The 19,152-nt window shown below is 42.2% G+C and overlaps 1 protein-coding gene across 2 annotated transcripts in view; it reads right to left on the bottom strand.

Moving 5' to 3' along the window:
• ADAMTS3 (ADAM metallopeptidase with thrombospondin type 1 motif 3) overlaps window positions 1-16,012 on the bottom strand; it is a 227,055-nt gene extending 211,043 nt beyond the window's left edge. Inside the window, exons 1-3 of one of the 2 annotated variants that reach the window (XM_067557008.1) lie at window positions 15,629-16,012; window positions 14,064-14,091; window positions 2,671-3,077 (exon numbers count right to left, since the gene is read on the bottom strand). In XM_067557008.1, coding sequence (XP_067413109.1) covers window positions 2,671-3,077; window positions 14,064-14,091; window positions 15,629-15,697 — 504 coding nt within the window. In that variant the 5' untranslated portion in view covers window positions 15,698-16,012. Of the gene's footprint in view, window positions 1-2,670; window positions 3,078-14,063; window positions 14,092-15,628 lie in introns of those variants that run through there. The other variant, XM_067557009.1, reaches the window with a different exon arrangement.
• Between the last annotated feature and the right edge of the window lie 3,140 nt (window positions 16,013-19,152).

Below are 19,152 nucleotides of genomic sequence, written 5' to 3'. Positions count from 1 at the left end.
TCCCTAAGGGTTTTAATAGATAGCACAAGCAAATGAAGCAAACAGGAGCCAATACTGAAAACAAGTTATCAAAATGGGGTGAGTGGCAAAAAGGGTAATAACAAGAAAACAAAGTAGAAATAGTTACTTCCACGAGTTCTGTGCAGCACATACCTCACATCTGGGATAAAATTCCCCTGTTCTATACTGAATTGGCATTGCCCCTCATTTTTTAATACGAGAGTTAGATTTTTTTTTATTATTATTAGTTACTAAAAAAAGTCCAAACACAGAGATACATTTAATCAATTAATTCAAAATTTCACCACCTGCTTTACCTCAATGTCTCAATGCAGCCCTTTAGGGCTTCATATTTCATCTTTGTATTTGAAAGCTAAAACTGCTGTCAGTCAGATTTCAAACATGGGTTGACTACTATAGCTTGTAGGGCCAAAGCTTAGTCCCATTAAACTCCATAGAAAAATTCCACAGACTCCAACAGGAAAAAGGATTTGGCCTTATATCCATGATGTGGCTCAAACTGTGCCATCCTACAAGACATACATGTGAGAAGGGTTTCTGAAAAAGAATTTTGCAGTTTCACTTGAATTTCCCCACTCCTGTGCTCCTCCTTGCCAAACTTATCCCACAGAAGCATCCGGACGTGTGGATTCCCAACTACATAGCTTCCCAGGATCCAAAAAGGTAAATACTGAGGGCTGATGCTCGGTGCTGACCTCTGTCCCCTAGGCAGGTAGCTCACATCAAGTACAGGATCCTGGGGGAGGAGGAGGAGGGGAAGAGAGACCGAGATGCAGGTGTGTGGCCTGAGTGTGGTACTGCTCGAAGCAGTAGCAGCTTAGGTTCAGTTATCCACTCCCCTCCCTAAGGTATCTAGGCTGAATACAAAGCAGAGCATTTCCTCTTGGCCCATCCCCCCAAAAAAAAACCCACAAAAAACTTCAGGAGGAGCTTCCCTGGGATTTGTGTCAAGGGGTGAGATCATGTCACAAAACCAGCAACCTCCTCCCCTTTCATTTAGAGCCCCATGTTACCCGCCTTCCTCTGCTTATGAGACTGGAGGTAAGCAAGGACAGCAACTTCTCCACTGTAATTAACTCAACATGGACATCTTGTCAGCAACACGCCTGCCTGTGCAGTCATACACCTAAATCTAACTCTGTCTAATCCAAGTTATTGTCTTGAAGCATCTTCTCACTTAACACAAGGGCTTCATTCAGGATTACTGGTAACACATAGTTCCCAGCCTCAGGGCCTCGTTTATAATGACAGCACTAGCCAATACTTACATGCAGACACACACTTGGCTCAAAGGTCCGCATGTCTCTTTGTAAATTACTCATTATTACCAAACTGGATTTTTAAAAAACCCAGCAACTGATCACATCAACTATAAAAATATCAATCATTAATATTTCCTTCCTTCCTTTCATTAAGGAAAGTGAAAGGTTTGACAGAACATTGCCCCAAGCTTGATGTGTTTCAGATACATGATTCAACAACCAGTGCAGCCAGTGGTTTATGTTAAATGAACCATGCACAACTTCACTTTACAATCCAGACACAGAGGAGTGTAGTTGGCTAGTATCTATGGCAGAATGGGATCATATCATTACATGTCTGGCATCCAAGATGGGAAGCTCTTTCAAAGAAGGAACATCCGTTGTTACAGGCCTGCTCATACCATCTCTCTCCTGAACTGCAGTATATAAAGTACTACATTAATCTTCCAGGAAGTTGCAATTCTGTTGAGCTACTGCTTCTGCAACTTAAAGCAGTGGTTCTCAAACTATTTACCACTGTGGGCCATATATGCAGCTCTCTGTGTGTTATGTATACTACCTGTATGGCCCTAAGGATGCCACATGGGCCGCGGCTGTGTGCTGATCAGGCCGCAAGCAGCATGCAGGTTGGGACCCATGGACTTAAAGAGTACAGGGTAAGTACTGATAGTTTCCTTTGCCACATGAATTGATTTAATGAACTGCATGTGCAGTCACTAGATGTCCAATCTTTATGTACAGCATTGCTGCACCAACACAGTGTATCTTTATCGACAACCCTGCTGAATCTACACTGACATACTTTAGTCTAACACAATAACCAGGCCAAAGTACCTTCATGACACATCACTTATAGATATTGTGACCCAACTGATGCTTTTAAAGAGTTAGAATAATATAGAAAAATAGGGGCCTATTTTTTCTAAAAGAAACATGCCCTTTTTTTTTTTTTTTTTTTTTGGGGGGGGGGGGGATCAGTTGTGAACTTCTTGCACCTCATAAATATGCATACTATTGGATTTGGACATCTATTTATTTATTTATAATTTTTGTAAGCTCACTCACTGACTATAAAACTGCTGGTAAAAACTGAACTTTGTTACACTCATTTTCCCCGTTTGCAACCCTATCACAAAAAAACAAAAGACAACTTGAACGGGTTTGATTTGTATCTCTCCTTCACTCATATCAATAAGGGATAAGTCCAGCAATGGAGTTATTCCAGCATGAGACCCAATGACTCCACATAAATCAAGAGTGCAATTTCTAAGCGATTTGGAAAATGAAGTTAAATATCCAAGTTATGATATAATTTGGTTAACAATAACTAAAGCTTTGTGGAAAAGGGATAGAGATCCAAACATATATGCCATGGAATAAATCTTACCAGACCATCGCAGTTGCTAATAGCAACAGAAGCTTCCGGGATATCAGTGATGTCTCCCACATATGCACAATTGGTCCATAGAGGCTCTCTTTTCCATAACCGCTCTGTTGCGCTTCCAGTCCTATTTTTGTTCCCAGCATCAGTTCCATTTCCAGTTTCCACTGAGTCTTCATACCACTCTACTACAGCCTCAGGAGCCACCAGATGGGTGTTAGGCCTCAGTCTGAGATGGAATTCTCTTCCAAAAGCGGTGATGTTAAAATACAGTTGTTTGGGGCTTTGGGATACATCCCTTGTCAATCTTCTTTGATGGCTTGCAGAGAGAATATTGGAGATATAACTTCCATCCGCACTGGTGCTGATCGGAGTCACTAGCCCATACGGTCTCGGTCGGATTTCTGGTAAATCTGTTCAAAACAAACAATACCCCCGCCAAAAAAAAAAAAAAAAATTAGAATGAGAGTATAAGAACAAGATCAAAGAATGGGGACCAGATACAGACCAAAATAATAATGAGCAAAGAAATTCTCTTACAGATGTGCTATTGACTCATCCATTGTACTTAAATATTGCATATTCCTCCCAACCATGGTTAGTATTATGCAGTGGACAACAGAAAGCTAAGGAAAAATAAGATGAATAATGTTCTTGAGGCCTAACTTTAGAGGTGATGTAAATTAGAATCCCTTACACAGTAACTGAAGATCCCTTGGTACTACTTATACTCAATCCACTGATGTATAAAGGAGTCTAGCAGAGGAGCCAGAAGATACAAGTTGAAGTTGAGTTGCAGATATTTTAATTTACTCTACACCTATGAAACTGGTTGTGCTCCCCGCACCAGCCCTGAGAGTTGAATTAGGCCAGGTGGGCCCAATCAACCTGCAGAAGGAGGGAGATTTAGGCTGTGTGGAAAGTGCTCATTAGACAGAAGCTCACCTGTCAAAGAATAGGTGGGGTTCTATGAAGCAAGGAGGCTAGCAACAGTGTGAGAAGGTAGCAAGGAGGAAGCTGCTCTCTCTTTTCCCTTCCCCCTTAAGGAAAGGGTGAAGGAAGGTGGGATATAAAACCACAAGGAAGAGTTCGCCAAGTAGATCTAGGAGAGAGGGGGCTGACTAGGAAGGCTTGTGAGCCCTCCCCAGGAGCTGTACAAACAAATCAGATGTAGACTCCTTGTTCTGTTGTGTAAGCGAGATAGAGGTAGAGAAAAATGTTTATGATAATGGTATAGCACCGTTTAGTGTGGCATAAGTGGACTCCATCATGTTAGTTTCTTGAAGTGAGCTCTTTCCTGAAACTTGTACTATTGAACCTAAAAATATCTTGATAAATTCTCTTTGTGTGAGTGAGGAACGTATGTGCAGGGCATAAAAAGACCCAAGCTAAACTGCTCTAACAGAAAGGGGAGTGAAGACACCAATTGCCATCCTAACCCTGAAGGCCGAAGAATACCTATCAATGACCCTAAAGTACAGAAGGATCCACCTGGGAACAAAGAAAGTATAGAAATAAGAGAATAGTCATGCTTTCAATTAGCTGGTGATTAACAACTATACTGAACCCAGAGGCAGCATGACACAGCAAGGCCCATAGATTTACATGAGAGCCAGCAAGTATAAAAGATGGGTAAGAACATGGAAACTTTGGGGTCTCATTCTGCAACTGTCATCTTGGAGCATTGGATTCACATCTCACAGAGGCCTGGCTCCCTCCTCGTGCCCAGCCTAGTTGGCCACTAGGCTGGCTCAAGCAACGCATAAAAGGACTGGTAATTATATCACACCAGCTTGCAGAATTTTATGAAGGTGTGTGTGAATGTGACTGCTTTTTAATATTCTTACATGTACAATACATGTGGCATACTGCCTTGTCCCCCTGAATAAGATCCTGCTAGTCTTTTCTAAGTATAACAGGCTAATGAAGGAGAAGCATCAAGAAGCACAGAAGTAGTTCAAGAAATAGAGCAGTAGGTTTGGTGAGGTCCCAGACCTTAACTGCTCGCTGCCCTGGACTGGAATGCAAAGTAGGGGATGGGCTTGGGTTCCCTACCATCCACTATAGAACAGCATTGCTGGGGCAGTGAATGGGAAGATTGCCTGAGTCACTGTGAGAGTGACACAGCCAGAGTAGCAGGCTGAGGACTGCCTGATGCTGCTAGTGCAGAAGGACTCTGAAAGACTCTCCTGGAAGGGGAAATCACAGGGTGACCTGACCAGAGGGCTGAGTCACAAAGCAGCCATACTGCAACTGCGTTAGCTGGAGGCGAGCTGCAATGGTGGAAGGTCAGAAAGTGAGTGCTGAAGGCAGGCAGAGATAATCACTAGAAGGAGGTGCCACCCAGTGGTGAGCAGAGCACCCAGTGAGCAAGTACTTACAGTACTTTCAGTTACGCCAACCTAGGCCTGCTCTACACTGGCCACGGATTTCAGTGGCAGTCGACGGAAGATACACAATCTACTGTGCGTATCTCCCATCAACTTCCTAACGTCTACTTACTGTGGCGTCTCCACTGTGCTGCACCGATGGGAAATGCCCTCCTGTCGATGCAGTGCTATGTTACTTGCCAGGGTGGATTTACGGAGTCGACTTTCAGCTTCGATTGAGCAAGTCTTTAAAGCTGCTGAATCGAACCCACAAAAAAATCGATCCTGCACTGCTGGCTGTGCCGCTGGCAGTGTAAACACAGCCCTAATCTCCCTTCTATAGGGATAGAACGGGTGTAAACAGGCCTCCTTAGTGTAAGGAAATCTAATTTACGTATCATCCCTCTGTTTGACCTCAAACTCAATCCTGAATTTCCTTTCTTTTGTGCTACAGTCAAGTCTTTACTGTCACTCCAGCACAGGAATTTTAACCACAAAATTTACTTCTCTTCAGTACTACATAAACATGGAGATCCAATCAGAAAGAGAAAATGCATTTGATAGAACATGATCTATCATGTTATGTATTTAGAAAAAGTCAGTCAAAGCCTAGTCTTGTAGATGTCATCAGTTGCATGATTTCCACTGACTTCAATACAACCAGAAGTTGACCCTTTAAATGCATCATATTTTACTCATCTTATCACATCAATTCTAAGTAAAGCGATAGTATTACAATTCTCCATATAAAAAGCCACAATGTTTAGAACCTGTGTGTGTTAGCAAGCATGTTTAAACTAAAAAAAGAAGAAGAAAAAAATTGAACATGGACCATGTTTTCAAAGTTGGGTGAACACATTCAGATATGCCCAGATAGGCACTTTGACTGTAAAGATCTAGGACCTAAAATTAGGTATGTGCAAGTGCATGTGCTCAGTTGCACAAGGCCCCATATGATTTAGGCTTCAGACACAGAGACCAAAGGCCTGAATTTTTTCCATTTCAAAGTACTCAGGAGATTCCTTGGTCTTTATGTTTAAGTGCCAAAAATGTGTGAACACCTGTTTGTTTGCTTGCATTCTTCTTTAGGAAACCCCATATGACTGTTCTACACATGCATTAAACAAAATAGTTTGCTTTGTTGCTGAGCACTTCTACTGCAGTTTTCCCAATAAAGTGTCATGTTTTGTATTATAACTCTGCAATCTCAGGGGGAAAAAAATCAAATTATAATGTAAAAATAAGCGAAGAATCCATCCACCTATAGTCACCCCAGCAGATGCCATTGCAATGATTTATCATGCCAATAATTTATTAATACACATCTGCATAGAAAGGATTCATACGAGCTCTGACTCTTCCCTCAGTGGATCTCTAATAAATACCTTTTTTAATCCATTGACCTACCCCTTCCCTTCCTCCTCTTGAAACTTGAAGTAGAATATGATCAAAGATAAAAGAGAATGAAGATGATGTCTTAAAACCAACTTTGAGAGATGCTAGGCAAGATCCTGGACCACGCTCTAGTGATACAGAGCAGCTGTAAAGCCAGCACATCCAATGCCCTGTGAGTTCTACCTCACCAGGGGAAACCCTCAGGTGGGGTAGGATCAGCTTTGGTGGCTCTATGCCATCACTGCTCCCTGCCCTAAGCACAGGGTTGATCGGGATGTCTCTACACTGCTGAAACCCCACCTGCCTGGCTGTTGAGGCTGTGTAAGTCAGAGTAGTCCTGGGACAGATCTAACTTACACAGGCACCCTGCTCTCTATCAGCCACCACTGGTCAGAACAGAAGATGTGATCCACAATTCCTACCCGATAAGCAGCAAAAGTAGCTGATCGGTAGGCTGTACAATTGGGTTCTAGATGCACATATTTGCAGAAGTGAATACAATGCTCAAAAGATGCCAGGATGACAGCCCATGAAACGTAAGACCTGTTTACTGTGTAACAAGTACCACACGAGCAGTGGCAGTGCATGCTTCCCCACAGTTCCTCACTAGTCTCCTGGAACAGCCAGTGAGGGGAGAGGGTAAATTTTTAACTCCGTTCCCATTCAGTCCTTAGTCTCCAATGAGACTGGCAACAAACTTGCTTTTTAGTGATACCTGGATATCTGTCTAGTAGGAAATTAAATGTCAGCAAAGGCTTATTTCAAATAAACCATCTAATGGCCAACCATCCTTAACTTAAGCCTCAAGTGGCTATGGCCAAGTTACCCAAGGGAGAGTCTGTTTCTTTACTTCCCATCATATTTCCTCAACTAGGCACACTGGGGACTTCTATTTCTCCATTTTATACTGATTTTACACCAGTCAAGCCAGTGGAGTTAACTCTCTTGGTGACGCTCAGTGTAAATTGAGAAGATGTGCTCTGTGCAAGGCAAGGCATGCTCTGTGCAAGAGCAATGATTCTGGACCAAAAACTGCGACAGGTGATCAGTCTGAGCATGATATCCTATGAGCATGCTCTGAGGCACACCTCGTTCAAGCTAGAATTACCTCAAACAATCATGCAATAAAGACACCCAATGCAGAAAGAATTAACCAGTTCCTATCCCTGTAAAGGGGAGAGAGGAGGAGAGGGCAGGACTACCTTCTTGGTACTTTACTATTGAGTGGCTCAGATGGTTATGAATGCCACAGAAATGCCTCTAAATAAATATATTTAATTAAATGAATTAAAACTTATCCACTCTCAACCTGAACCAGATTTGAATGAATAAAAAAGGTAAAAGGCTCTTGTATCCAACACCAATCCACTGAATATTCCAGTACCCATTTATGAAAACAAAACTACCCAGTACTGATAATGTAATTAGAAAATACACATTTGCTACATTCAACTGTTTCACCTAACTATATTCTATTTCCTTTTCTTACCTCCCCCTCAAAAAAAATCCCACAGCCCTACCATGGTAAAACACAATCATGGCTTCATATATCATGTGATATATAGTTTGGCATCCCTGCCCCTTTCCATCATCCGAAAGATTGAAATAGTGCCCCTTCCACGACATTTACAGTCTTCGCCAGCTTCATATCTCAGATCACTAACCCATTCCACACAGTCGGGATTACCTGGTTTTGCAGCAGAGCTGATTCTGCATGAACATCCATGATTTCCAACTGATACTACTAACAGAGGCAGTCAGGAAAATAATATCCAATATGAATAGTGGGTGTAGAGAAATGGAAATTCTTCAAGCATGTTATGGAGATATTGCATTCAAGAATGTTAGTGAAAAGACCCTAGTCATTCATACCATTCCTTGTTCTGAAAACTACTACACATACCACAATTAAAACCACCAAGTCACAGAGGGATCTTTCCTGAAGGAGGCATTCACTCTCCCCCAAAAGCAATACAGTCACATCAGCATGAAAAATGCTTTTACCGTTATGCATTCAATTTTAGGACTTGATCCTATAATCTATACTCATACAGAACTCCCATGTAAAAATCAATGGGAATTTTGAATCCTGACTGGTACAGATGGAACCAAATCAACCGCCCCCCCCCCCACTTCGATTCCACTTATCCCTGAGTGTATTTATTTGTGTTTTGGAGTAAGGCAGAGAATACGAAGCAAGGAAGTTGAAATAGGAACACTTCCAAGTTTTGCCACTAGGTCCAATCAAAACTCTGAATCCTAACATTCCCCTGCTCTGCCATCCCCCCAAATTTCAGTGGGGTTAAAAATCCAGATCCAAGTTTCTCATCTTAGGACCATTTCTACTTAAAATTCACTTACAGATCAATAAAACACAGGTGCCATCTTACTTTTACCCACAACAGAATGTGTGTCTTTTAAAAAGTCAGTATCTAAAATGCACAAATTACAGCCTGACAATCAAGTCCTGAATTTGCAGCACAGCTGAGAAGTTACTTTGTACTTTTTATGGTAATGTTCCTAGATTTCAGTTTGTTGAGAGAAGCAAGTTGCTGTCATTAATAACAGCCAGCTGACCACAAGAAGGTGGGAACAAAGGGTGGGAAAAGACATATTAAAGTTTTTGCCATCAGCAAAGGACTTTCCAAGGTCTGTAAATGTTGAACCAGAAAAGGAAGTCTTTTGTTCAAAGGCAATTAAAATTAAATGTGACATGCTTAAATACTGAAAAGATCCAAACTCCTCTGCAGACTTCCGTTATCCTTTTTTGTAGAAAGTGTATGGACATGCTATTCTATCTGTAACTAATTCTCTTTTTCCTATTTTCCATTTTCAAAGCTGCCCCGTTTTGCTAATTCCAAGTTTTACTAATAATCAGTGACAAGTATGAGGAGAAAGAGGTGAATTTTAAGTTCAAGTGGGTTTTTTTCCCCCCTCATTTTTCAACTGGCCTCAAACGTCTGCTACAGTTGTACAATGTTTAAGACAAAATGAATCATTTATAAAAGAATACCACATTCTCTTATTAAGTTTTCCAAGCCACATAATTAGATAAAGATGCATCTGGAAGAAAAAAATAAATCCATAATATTTTTTTAAAATAATCTAAACAATATTAAGACATTAGCACTATTGTCAACTTGTGTGGTTCATCATTTACCTTGTTAAAACTAATCATAATTTAGATTAAAATGTCCTACACTTTCTTTGAGCATTTGAAAGAGGGATTGCCTCATTATGGGAGATTGTTTTTCCTTTTAATAGAGTGTAGTGGCAGAAATTTTGGAACCTGGGGAAATAAAATGCACCAAATCCACAGATCAGCACCTAAATAAGTGGACTTATTTTCTGAAATGCTGAATGCCTACAAATTCCACTGAAGGCAATGGGTACTTAGCACCTCTGGAGATCAGGACAAGTTATTTAGATGTCTAATTAAAGGTAGCCAGTTTTTAAAGTTTTTGATCTACTATTCCAAAAGCTTTTCTTTGCTAATTATAATAAATAAATAAGTGGCTAAACAAGGCCTTCTTTCCTCCAGCTTGAATCTGCACTGAGGCTGTAGGGTCTAGTTCTGCCAACTGAGTAGTATCTGACTACACTAGTCCCTTCACTGATTACTTTGTGAGCTGCTGTAAGATCTGTTCTGTGCCAGTCAAGGTCTAGCTTATAGCAATGAATTTCTCACAACACGACAACAGCTTATTGTTTCTCTGCAGGATGAAATACAGTAGCTACCATATAATATTCAAAGGCAGAAGTAACAGCTTGGAAACCTGCAGGGATGATAGGACGTCTGCCAGTGTAACTTTTACCACAAAGATGTGGTTCCTTTGTCTCTACCATAGCTACAGTATGTTACCTACTACCTGAACTGACAGCATCCAGTACTGGAGAAGGTAGTTATTTGATGTGGGTATAGTGTGTGTTTACTGATAAAATGACCAGAGACCCATCTCTGAGTGCCAATAATTTCAATTATGATAAGGATAGCTGTAATAAAACTTGGATTCCTGTGTAATAGGTAACCTCCAAGCTAAAAGCACCAGCACAACGTATCTGCTTGCTGGGCACAAAGGTGCATACCATTTTGCATACTGTGATATAGCTAGGGTAGGAGCATCCAGAGCCAATTTTCCAAAGGAAAGACTGGGAATGAGTGTTAAAAATTCTTAACCATTTATATTTCCTCTGAAAGTGTAACACTGAATACAGATGTCACTTTACCACTGTAGAAGAGAAACTGTTACAAGTCTTTATAAAGGGCTGAGGCGAACAGGGCTGCTCCAGTAATTTAGCAAAGTGTTTCTCAACACTGAGTAGTGTAATCATACAGTAACATGCAGATGATCCTAACTAGGGACTCAATTTTACTCCCTTTTTCCTGTGTCAAATGTGGAGAGCCCTTAGAGGTTAAGAAGCAATTTTGGTTGCTCTCTACTGACTAGTCCAGTCAGTTCAGAACTATCACACACAGACTTTAGAGGGAGCTATATCTGGCACTTTTTGGCCAGAAGCAAGGTCTGAGTGAGTGGAAGCGGAAGACAGAATGAGAGAGAGAGAGAGAGAGAGAGAGAGAGAGAGAGAGAGAGAGACTTTCAGGAATCCCAAATGGGTCAGACATCAACAGGTGCTATGGTTGTTCAGCACTTCTGAAAAATCAGGCCCAAGGTTTCTCAAGCTGGGTAAACAAAAAATTGAGGTGCTCAAGTTTAGTGGCTAGTGGATTTATTGCCCTCACTGCCCCCATTTCCTATATTGTGAACTTGACACAGAGTTACTGGCAACTAAAGTTCTCCTTTCCTGAGTGGCCATACAGGATTTTTTCTGATATTTTCATTGTTCATGTAAAACTACAGACCCTTTGCATCACCCCAGTGAAACGGTTTTATCCAGATGAGAAGACAAACTGTGCAGTCTTTCCAAAGGCAGCATGCCAATGTCATTTCAGAGCTGGAAACCAAAGCATCCTTCAAGTGGTAGTGTTAACAACACGGTCACCTCAGAGCATGTACACACTGGAGAAGTCTGGAGCACACAGAATGGAGACATTGCACCACTCAAGTTTCAAAACACCCAGGCTCACCATCTCACAAGAATGATTTTCTAATTCCAACATCTGAAACAGTCTTATTCTCAATAAGACTTCTGCTTGACAATTATGGTGCACCTGTTCCTTGCATTAGGTTACGCAGTAATGTAAGACATTAATCTAGTGCAGCCCCCTGCATTTATACATTCTGTGTGAGTGTGTTTAAAAAAAAAAATCTATACAATTAAACTCATCTTAAATGACCACCAAGGGTAAAAGCAAAGATCAGTTGCTGAATTGAGACAGCCACAGACTAAAGGTCAAAGAAAAGCATATAGGAAACTTCAAGGTGATACCTGAAAGTAGTTGCTTAAGTGGAGGCTACCTACTTGGAAGGGGTTCTAAGGTAAGTTTCACTGTATGTATTTAGCAGCAGAAACCTTTAAACTCAGTGAACCACACATTCTTACAGGGGGAAAACATTCAGATTTTATAGGACCAAAGACATTTTAAAAACAATGGTTTAAAAATGCCATTTCAATACAAATTAGGGCAAAAACCAGTGCTTCTAAAGCTGCCAGATATATTTTAAATGCGAACCTGTTTCTCCACCGAGACACTGTGTATTCAGGAAAATGCAGCAGGTAAAGCTAATCACTTACATTCTTTTTTGGTAAATCTCCTCAAAAGCAGAAGATCTGAGAAGTTTATGGAGCAAGTCCACCAGCCCAAGTAAGAGTCCCAAAAAGAGCCTGAAGGCAACGAAAACACTGTAGTTCTAGTGTGCAGGAGAGAGTAGGCTGCAGTGAGCTCTCACAAGGTGTCAAGCACTATCCAGCTATGCTCAAAACGAGCTCCAGCCACACCACTGTGAAATTAGGTTTGGGTACAGGAATAGACTGAGTACAACCGTGGATCCATAACAGATTACTAAGGAAGCAATATAGCAACTGCAAAGGCTCCTGCTGTAACCTCAGGATTGAAGGAGAAATCTATCCCACGCCATTACCTATGGAGCACACAGCCTAGTTATGCCCAGCTATGCATAGGGATCCAGATTTGCCCCAGGTATGCAAGATCATATCCCTAGTCTTTGTGGGTGTCTCAAGAACATTCCCAGACTATGGCAACTAAGCCATGAAAAGGACAAAAGAAAAAAAAGAGAAGATTTATTTTCCAGGAGAAGGAATTTTTTCTTAAGTACAATAATTTTTAAGAGCAGCGTTATGGTTCCTGAAATTCAAATACAATCCAAATTACATGGAAACTACCAGAAAAAACACAAGGTAGGCACACAGTCAGGGGGGGTAAAAAAAGGGGGGTGGGCACAGGGGGAAGGCATTGCCAATTAAACCTAAACCCACCTAAGTGCCTCATTTCCCATTACTCATAGGTCATAATGGAAATTAACCACAATACATAAGACTTCAGTGCCAGAATTGAAATTAAGGAAAAAGACCTCCACAATTCAGGAAAGTACTTGGACTTGCTTTCAGAACACCTGGCATGCGCTGGAGGGTTAAAACCTCAATTGGGGAAAATTTGCTGGGGTGAAAGATAATGTTTTTGGACCTATATAGCACCTTTCATTTGAGAGTTTCAAAGCACTGTACACAAACAAGTATGGGTGAAGTATTATAACACCCTTTGCACAGATAAGTAAACCGAGAAATGGATAAGATGACACACCCCAAGTCAAACACCTAACCCAAAAAGAGAATCCAAGAGACCAGACACCTATTCCTATATTCTGCTAACCAGAACACATTCCATTCCATAAAGATAGAGGACCAAATTCTCTGCTGATGTAAGTGGGCACAACTGCATTGAAATTGATTGAGCTACTCCCATTTGCACCAGCAGAGAATTTGTTCCAGAATTTCTTGTTTTCACCACTGTTCCTTGAGAAATTTAATAGTTCAAAAACAAAAAGTGATTTAAATTCATAATAGAGATGGCAAGGTTTTAAAGTAACCAATGGATACCGAGAAGATACCTTTTCTTCAAGTCCCTCATTCACCCCATATTCTACACTGTCATCATACCCATTTTGTGAAGGCATTAATCACCCTTTTATCACTAAAGTGGTTGTCAGTGTTCTGTGTCCATCAATAGAATCTTGCAAGAGCCTTTTTGTTAGACTGGCAACAAAATATCTCCAGCTAAAAGAAAATATTAAATGCTTACACACAACTCTGTCTAAAAACATGTTTTGCCCGGCCCAAAGCTCAGTAGTATTCCTTTCTTTATTCAAAAGTACTCAGACAAAAAGAATCCCACATATGTGATTTGCCATGAGATCCAGATGGCTAGTTTAAGCATGCTTCAATTTTTATCTTTTGTTGGTTTTGTTCTTTTAAAAGGGGAAGTGTAGATTTTGTTGAGATGTGAGAGTGCTAATGAGAGAGCATAAAAGACAAATTACATCACTGCAGATCTACACAATTCTGCTAGGAGGAGGAATCTATGGTTAAAAGCATGAAAATGTTGTTAGTTTGCACATGCATTAATAGTGTCTTCTTCAAGAAAAGACATTTAAATAAACTGACTTATTTATCTTATTTAGTTTACTTTTCTTTTCAGGAAAAAAAAATTATGCTTACCTATTTGGAGCGTTCCTTCTTTACCAGCCTGCAGGGAGGTGGAAGAGAAAAAAAACAAAAAACACATAATTTAAACTAACAATTTTGTGTGTGTATCATGTGATGTGGTACTGTACAATATATGTTTCTGGAAGGTGGAAAAATCACTTGGCTTGCATTGCACAGTTGCTACATTTCTGCTTTTGGTTTTCTGAGGTGGCATTTTCCCTAACTGAATAACCAGCTGTTTCCACCAATATACTAATAGACTCCATAATAAGTTTAACATAAATAAAGCAGCTAAGAAGCCCTAATTCTGAATGAACCATTCTATAAATTGTGACACTGTGCCAAAAAAATAACTCCAGTGGCCAAAGAAAGGCCTTACAATTAATTAAAGCTATGATTCCGGAAGAGTGGGAGTGTGAAGGAATAATCGGGCATGTATGCTGACAGTTTTGATACCTGGGAAACCAGGAAAGCAAACTACATACACTTCCCTACCTACAGGCGGTTAGGCATCAAGCTGAATAGCTCATGCAAAGAGATGGGAGAGCTACACACACAGGATTCAGACAGAGCAGCCTGCTGCACCCTGCTCCAGTCAATGACAAAACTCTCACTGATTTCAGCTCACTGCAGGATCCAACTCAAGGCAGCTGCTGCCAGACTGAAGACTCATTCAAGTTTGGGGTTTACCTTGCTGGGGAGGGGACAAAAGAGAGGACACTGAACTCTGCAAGGAGAAGGGTAGGGGGAGGGCAGAGGAGAGACAGGCTTAACAACAAAAAACGGAGAAGCCAGGAAAGGGCTCCCACCACCTCCCCCGATCTGTCAAAGCAAACTTTGCAGCAAAAGGATGGTGCAAGCAATTCCCTTTTGACACGTGTATAATGGATCCCTCTCCCCTAAAGCCGAATTATTTCCTCGGCAGCCCACGAGTTTCCTCACTGGCATGAAAGAGACCAGGGGACAATTACAAGCGCCTTGAAAAGCAAACTCTTCTTTGAATGGATTTCTTAAGGGATCAGAATGAAAGGTGGGGGGAGGGAGAGGTAAAGAGAGAGAAGAAAACCAGCTTCCAGTTTCATTCATAATTCCAGATACCCGGGGACAGAGGGATGGTGACAGATGACAACAAAAAGAACAGAGCACCTCTGCTGCTGGTGGTAATAGTCCTCTGTCTCTGCTGATAGTATGAATCCCTGTAGAGACTAATAACTGTTTAAATTATGGGGTAAGCTCCGAGCTTCGGCAGCAATAAAGCCCAAGCAATTTAACACTTGCACTCAAAGTCAACCCATTAAAAAAAACAAACCAACCAACCTATATTAAAACAACCAAACATGACAGTGAAAATAAATGAAGTTATTGCTATTCCTCTGCCCAGTGATTATACTGGAGGGAGTTCTTTGGTAGCATCAATCCACCAAGATCAAGCCATTTAATCGTCAATCTGTGCCAGTAAATGCATAAAAACCAGTCCGTCCCCCCCACCCCGCGCTATAAAAGGGAGAAAAGAACTGCATCAACTCTCGGCGGGGGGAGGGTTGACCCCAAGCGATGCATAGGTTGGATCCACTTACCTGGGCATCGGGAGAAGTCCGGACCTCTACCAGCGCGGCTGCTACTACCAGCAGTGACGGGAGAACCATCACGAGCCGAAAGCAAACTACCCCGCAACCCCCACACACGCACCGCGCGAGCCGGGACCGGGAAGCCCCGCGCACAGCCCCTGGGCCGGGGAGTTTTGGGTCAGGGTGCCCCCGCGCAGCCCCGCCCCGCCAGGAGCTGGGAGCGCTTCTCCCGCGCCGCCTTCTCTGGCTGCCCTGTGCCACCCGTGCCCGCCCGCTGCGGGACCTGGGCGAGGGGAGGGGAACGCGTGTCCTGTCCCCGTCTCTGCTCGGGGCAAGCGCCGGGGGAGGGCGGGCAGGCGGGCGGCGCAGGGTGAGTCACTGTGCGGCCGCCGGCTCCTCGCTCATTGCAACCTGCGGCGCGGCCGGCGGGGCTAATAAAGCTGCCTGCACCCGGCCCCCCGGCTGCTGGGCTCCGCCCCCTTCCCCAGCACCGCCGCGCACGCCAGCGACGTCAGGGCCAGGGGCTCCCCCCGGCCAGCCGGCTGGGCTGGGCTGCGCTGCGCTGCGCTGCGCTCCGACTCGGAGCCGGCCGGCGGCTGGGTTCTCGGCCCCTGTCCCGGCCTTTCCCGGGGGGGAGCGGCCGCTGGCTGGCTGGCAGCTTCGGCGGCGGGAGCCCGGCTGTCCTCTAGAGGGAGATACAGGAGGGGCTGATCCCGCGGGCGCTCCTAGGGGCGTGCCAGCAGCAGCAGCAGCACCTGGGCTTAGCCGAAGAGCGGAGCAGAGCGGCTCGTGTGGGCAGGACCCGCCGGCCCTGGTCTGCACCCACCCACCGACCCGCGCGCCAGGGGCTGCAGCTCTCACCCGCCGACGCTCAGCAGGGAGGTGGGTTTTTTTTAACCGAAGAGCAACGTATACAACGCATGTACTTCTAAACAGTAGGGCATCTCCTGTGCTGTATTGAATTGCACGCAGGGTGTAAGCCGTTATTTTATTTATGGGTCTGTCACTTTTAGCGCTAGTGGGTATTTGTATCCTTACTGGTCCGTCACTTTTTAAATCCTTTCCTTACTTTAAAGTAATACATCCACAAAGCAAACAGCTTTCAGCCTGTTCATCTTATGCCATTCCCCTTCCCCTCCATGCACAGTTGTCCTTTCATTGTCTGGTTTTGGGGTTTTTGTCCAACGAGGGCCCAGATCCTGCGAAGATTTATACACCTGCTTAACTTTATTCACGGTAGGCAGTCCTGTTGAATTCAGTGGAATTCTGCTGTATTGTGAGTCTAATGGAATGTGAATTCATTGAACTCACAGTCTACAATTAGGCGTGTGCATACGTCTTTTCAGGATTAGGGTCTAGGTCCCAGTCTACTGGGTAGAAGGGTCCATCCACACAAGATTGGGATCTTAGATTGGTTAGACCCTCTAGCAACAATCCCTGTGGTGCTCAATACACTTGTCCTTTATGGTTGTCTGGCAAATACCATGCCTATACAACACCACACTGATTTGATAATATGTACAACCAAGCGCATCTCAAAAGCAAAAAGATTTACTCCACATCTTTTAATGTACCAGGGATAGAAGTCATCCCCCACATAAGTGGCTCAGCAATATTCCCAGAGAGGGATAAATTCCACAAGAGTCAGGATTATTCAAACTGCTCAGCCACCTTCTGCATTTTAAACATTGTGTGTATCAACATACCACCATGGTATCTTATCACCATTTCTTGATCCTGCACAGGAGGGAGAAAGACTGACATTTCTTTAACAGAGCTGGTCAAGAATTTTCTCTTTTCCTCTGAAAAGTTGTGATGACAATTAATTTTCTTTTCATCAACATTTTTCTTCAAAAATGTTTGTGTTTTTGATAAAATCCCAAAACTGCAGGAAGGGGATTGCTGAAAACAAAACAAAAAATTAATCTGAAAAACACTTTTGGACAAAAGGTTTCAGTTTTTCAGTATTCGGGTTTTGGAATTTGGAGGTTTTGATGAAAACCAGAAAAATTTAATTGAAAATGGATGTCTTACAGAAATTTCCATTTTGATGTAAGACATTTTTGTTGAAAAAACATTTTGAATTAAATAGTTCAACCAGATCTATTCTTTTACTAGCTTTCAGGAGTATATGCTCAGAGGATGGGGTTGGTTTTTGTTTATCTGTTTATTTTGGTGTGTATTTGGAAAAGTTGAAACAAAAATGTTAGATTCCGAGTACTTAGTCTTATTATCATACTGTTGTGTTACATCCTTTGGTATTAAGTCCTGTTTACTAGTCATGATGTTTTAATGGTACTAACTATACCTGGTTACTACTGGCCTTGATTTATCACTGAACTCCATGCAGGCAGTTCCTCATGCTTGTTTGGAGACCCAATGAAGTCAGCAGTTAAGATATCCTAGGTCTGTTATCTATGCTGTAACTCTTACTTATTGAAGATGACACTTCTGAATCCCTGGTCTTTTATTTTAAGAGACGTCTTTGTTTTCTGTACCACACTGTTCTGCAGAGCAGCCCCAGCAGATTTCTGCTTTTTCAGGCAATTATTGACTGAATATTGTAAAGCTGTAATTAAATGAAGCACGCCTGCCCTATCACAAATTCAAATGGTAGCTTCCCCCCAAACAGTATTACATTCTTTTCAAAGAAAAAATAAACAGTGATATTTTTGTGGGTCAGCAAATAATTTATGATACATAAAAACTTTATACTGGTGCAAGATGGTTTATTTCTGCATACTGTCATTCGGACAAAACAAATACAATAGCAGCCACATACAGTCTACACATACTGATTCAATACAATTATACATTATGCCAGAACATCTGTATGAGTGGTAGGACAGAGGCAGTGGCAAGTAGCGTGGCCAAATTTTCTGTATATTTTCTCTAAATACGAGTACCCCTGTGCAACCTTAATTCAACCTCCTTTTGTGTAAGCATTATGATATAGTCTTTAATTACATGATCACATACTATTTTTCCCCACAGGACTCCTTTTTTATTCAGTGCACAGAAAGGAGGGTGCCCAGATAATGAGCAGTTATTCAGTGTTTTGTTTTCTCCTCATTCTTCAGTTGGGGGCCCCAGGCCTTATTTACTGCACGCTATTCTGACCCTGCTCTAAAGAAAGAATTATTAATTTCCCCAAAGGCTTTTGTATGGCACTCATCACTTTAGTATCCAAGTGCTTCAAAAACAATCCATTAATTTTCACACCATCCCTTGAGATAAGGGGGTGTTATTATCCCCATTTTAAGATGAGGAACTAAGCCACAAAGAGATTATGGTAAAAAAAAAAAATCTTTGGGTGCCCAATATGCAGCACCGAGAACCTGATTTTTCAGAGTACTTAGCTTTATATATTGGAAACAGCTCCCACTGACTTCAGTAGCAACTAAGAGTGGTTAGCACTTCTGCAAACAAGACCCCCAGGGTCTCAAATCAGGCACTGAGAAAATGAGGCACACACAATTAGTGATGACCTGAGAAAAGTCTGGTTAAGTGACTGTCCCAGTATCAAGTAAGAT

This window comes from Emydura macquarii, unplaced genomic scaffold, assembly GCF_026122565.2.
Source record: "Emydura macquarii macquarii isolate MOO-44397 ecotype Brisbane River unplaced genomic scaffold, CSIRO-AGI_Emac_v2 contig_1790, whole genome shotgun sequence".
Taxonomy (NCBI): Eukaryota; Metazoa; Chordata; order Testudines; family Chelidae; genus Emydura; species Emydura macquarii.
Note: the sequence above shows the minus strand (reverse complement) of the source record. Positions and strands in the feature narration are given on the sequence as shown.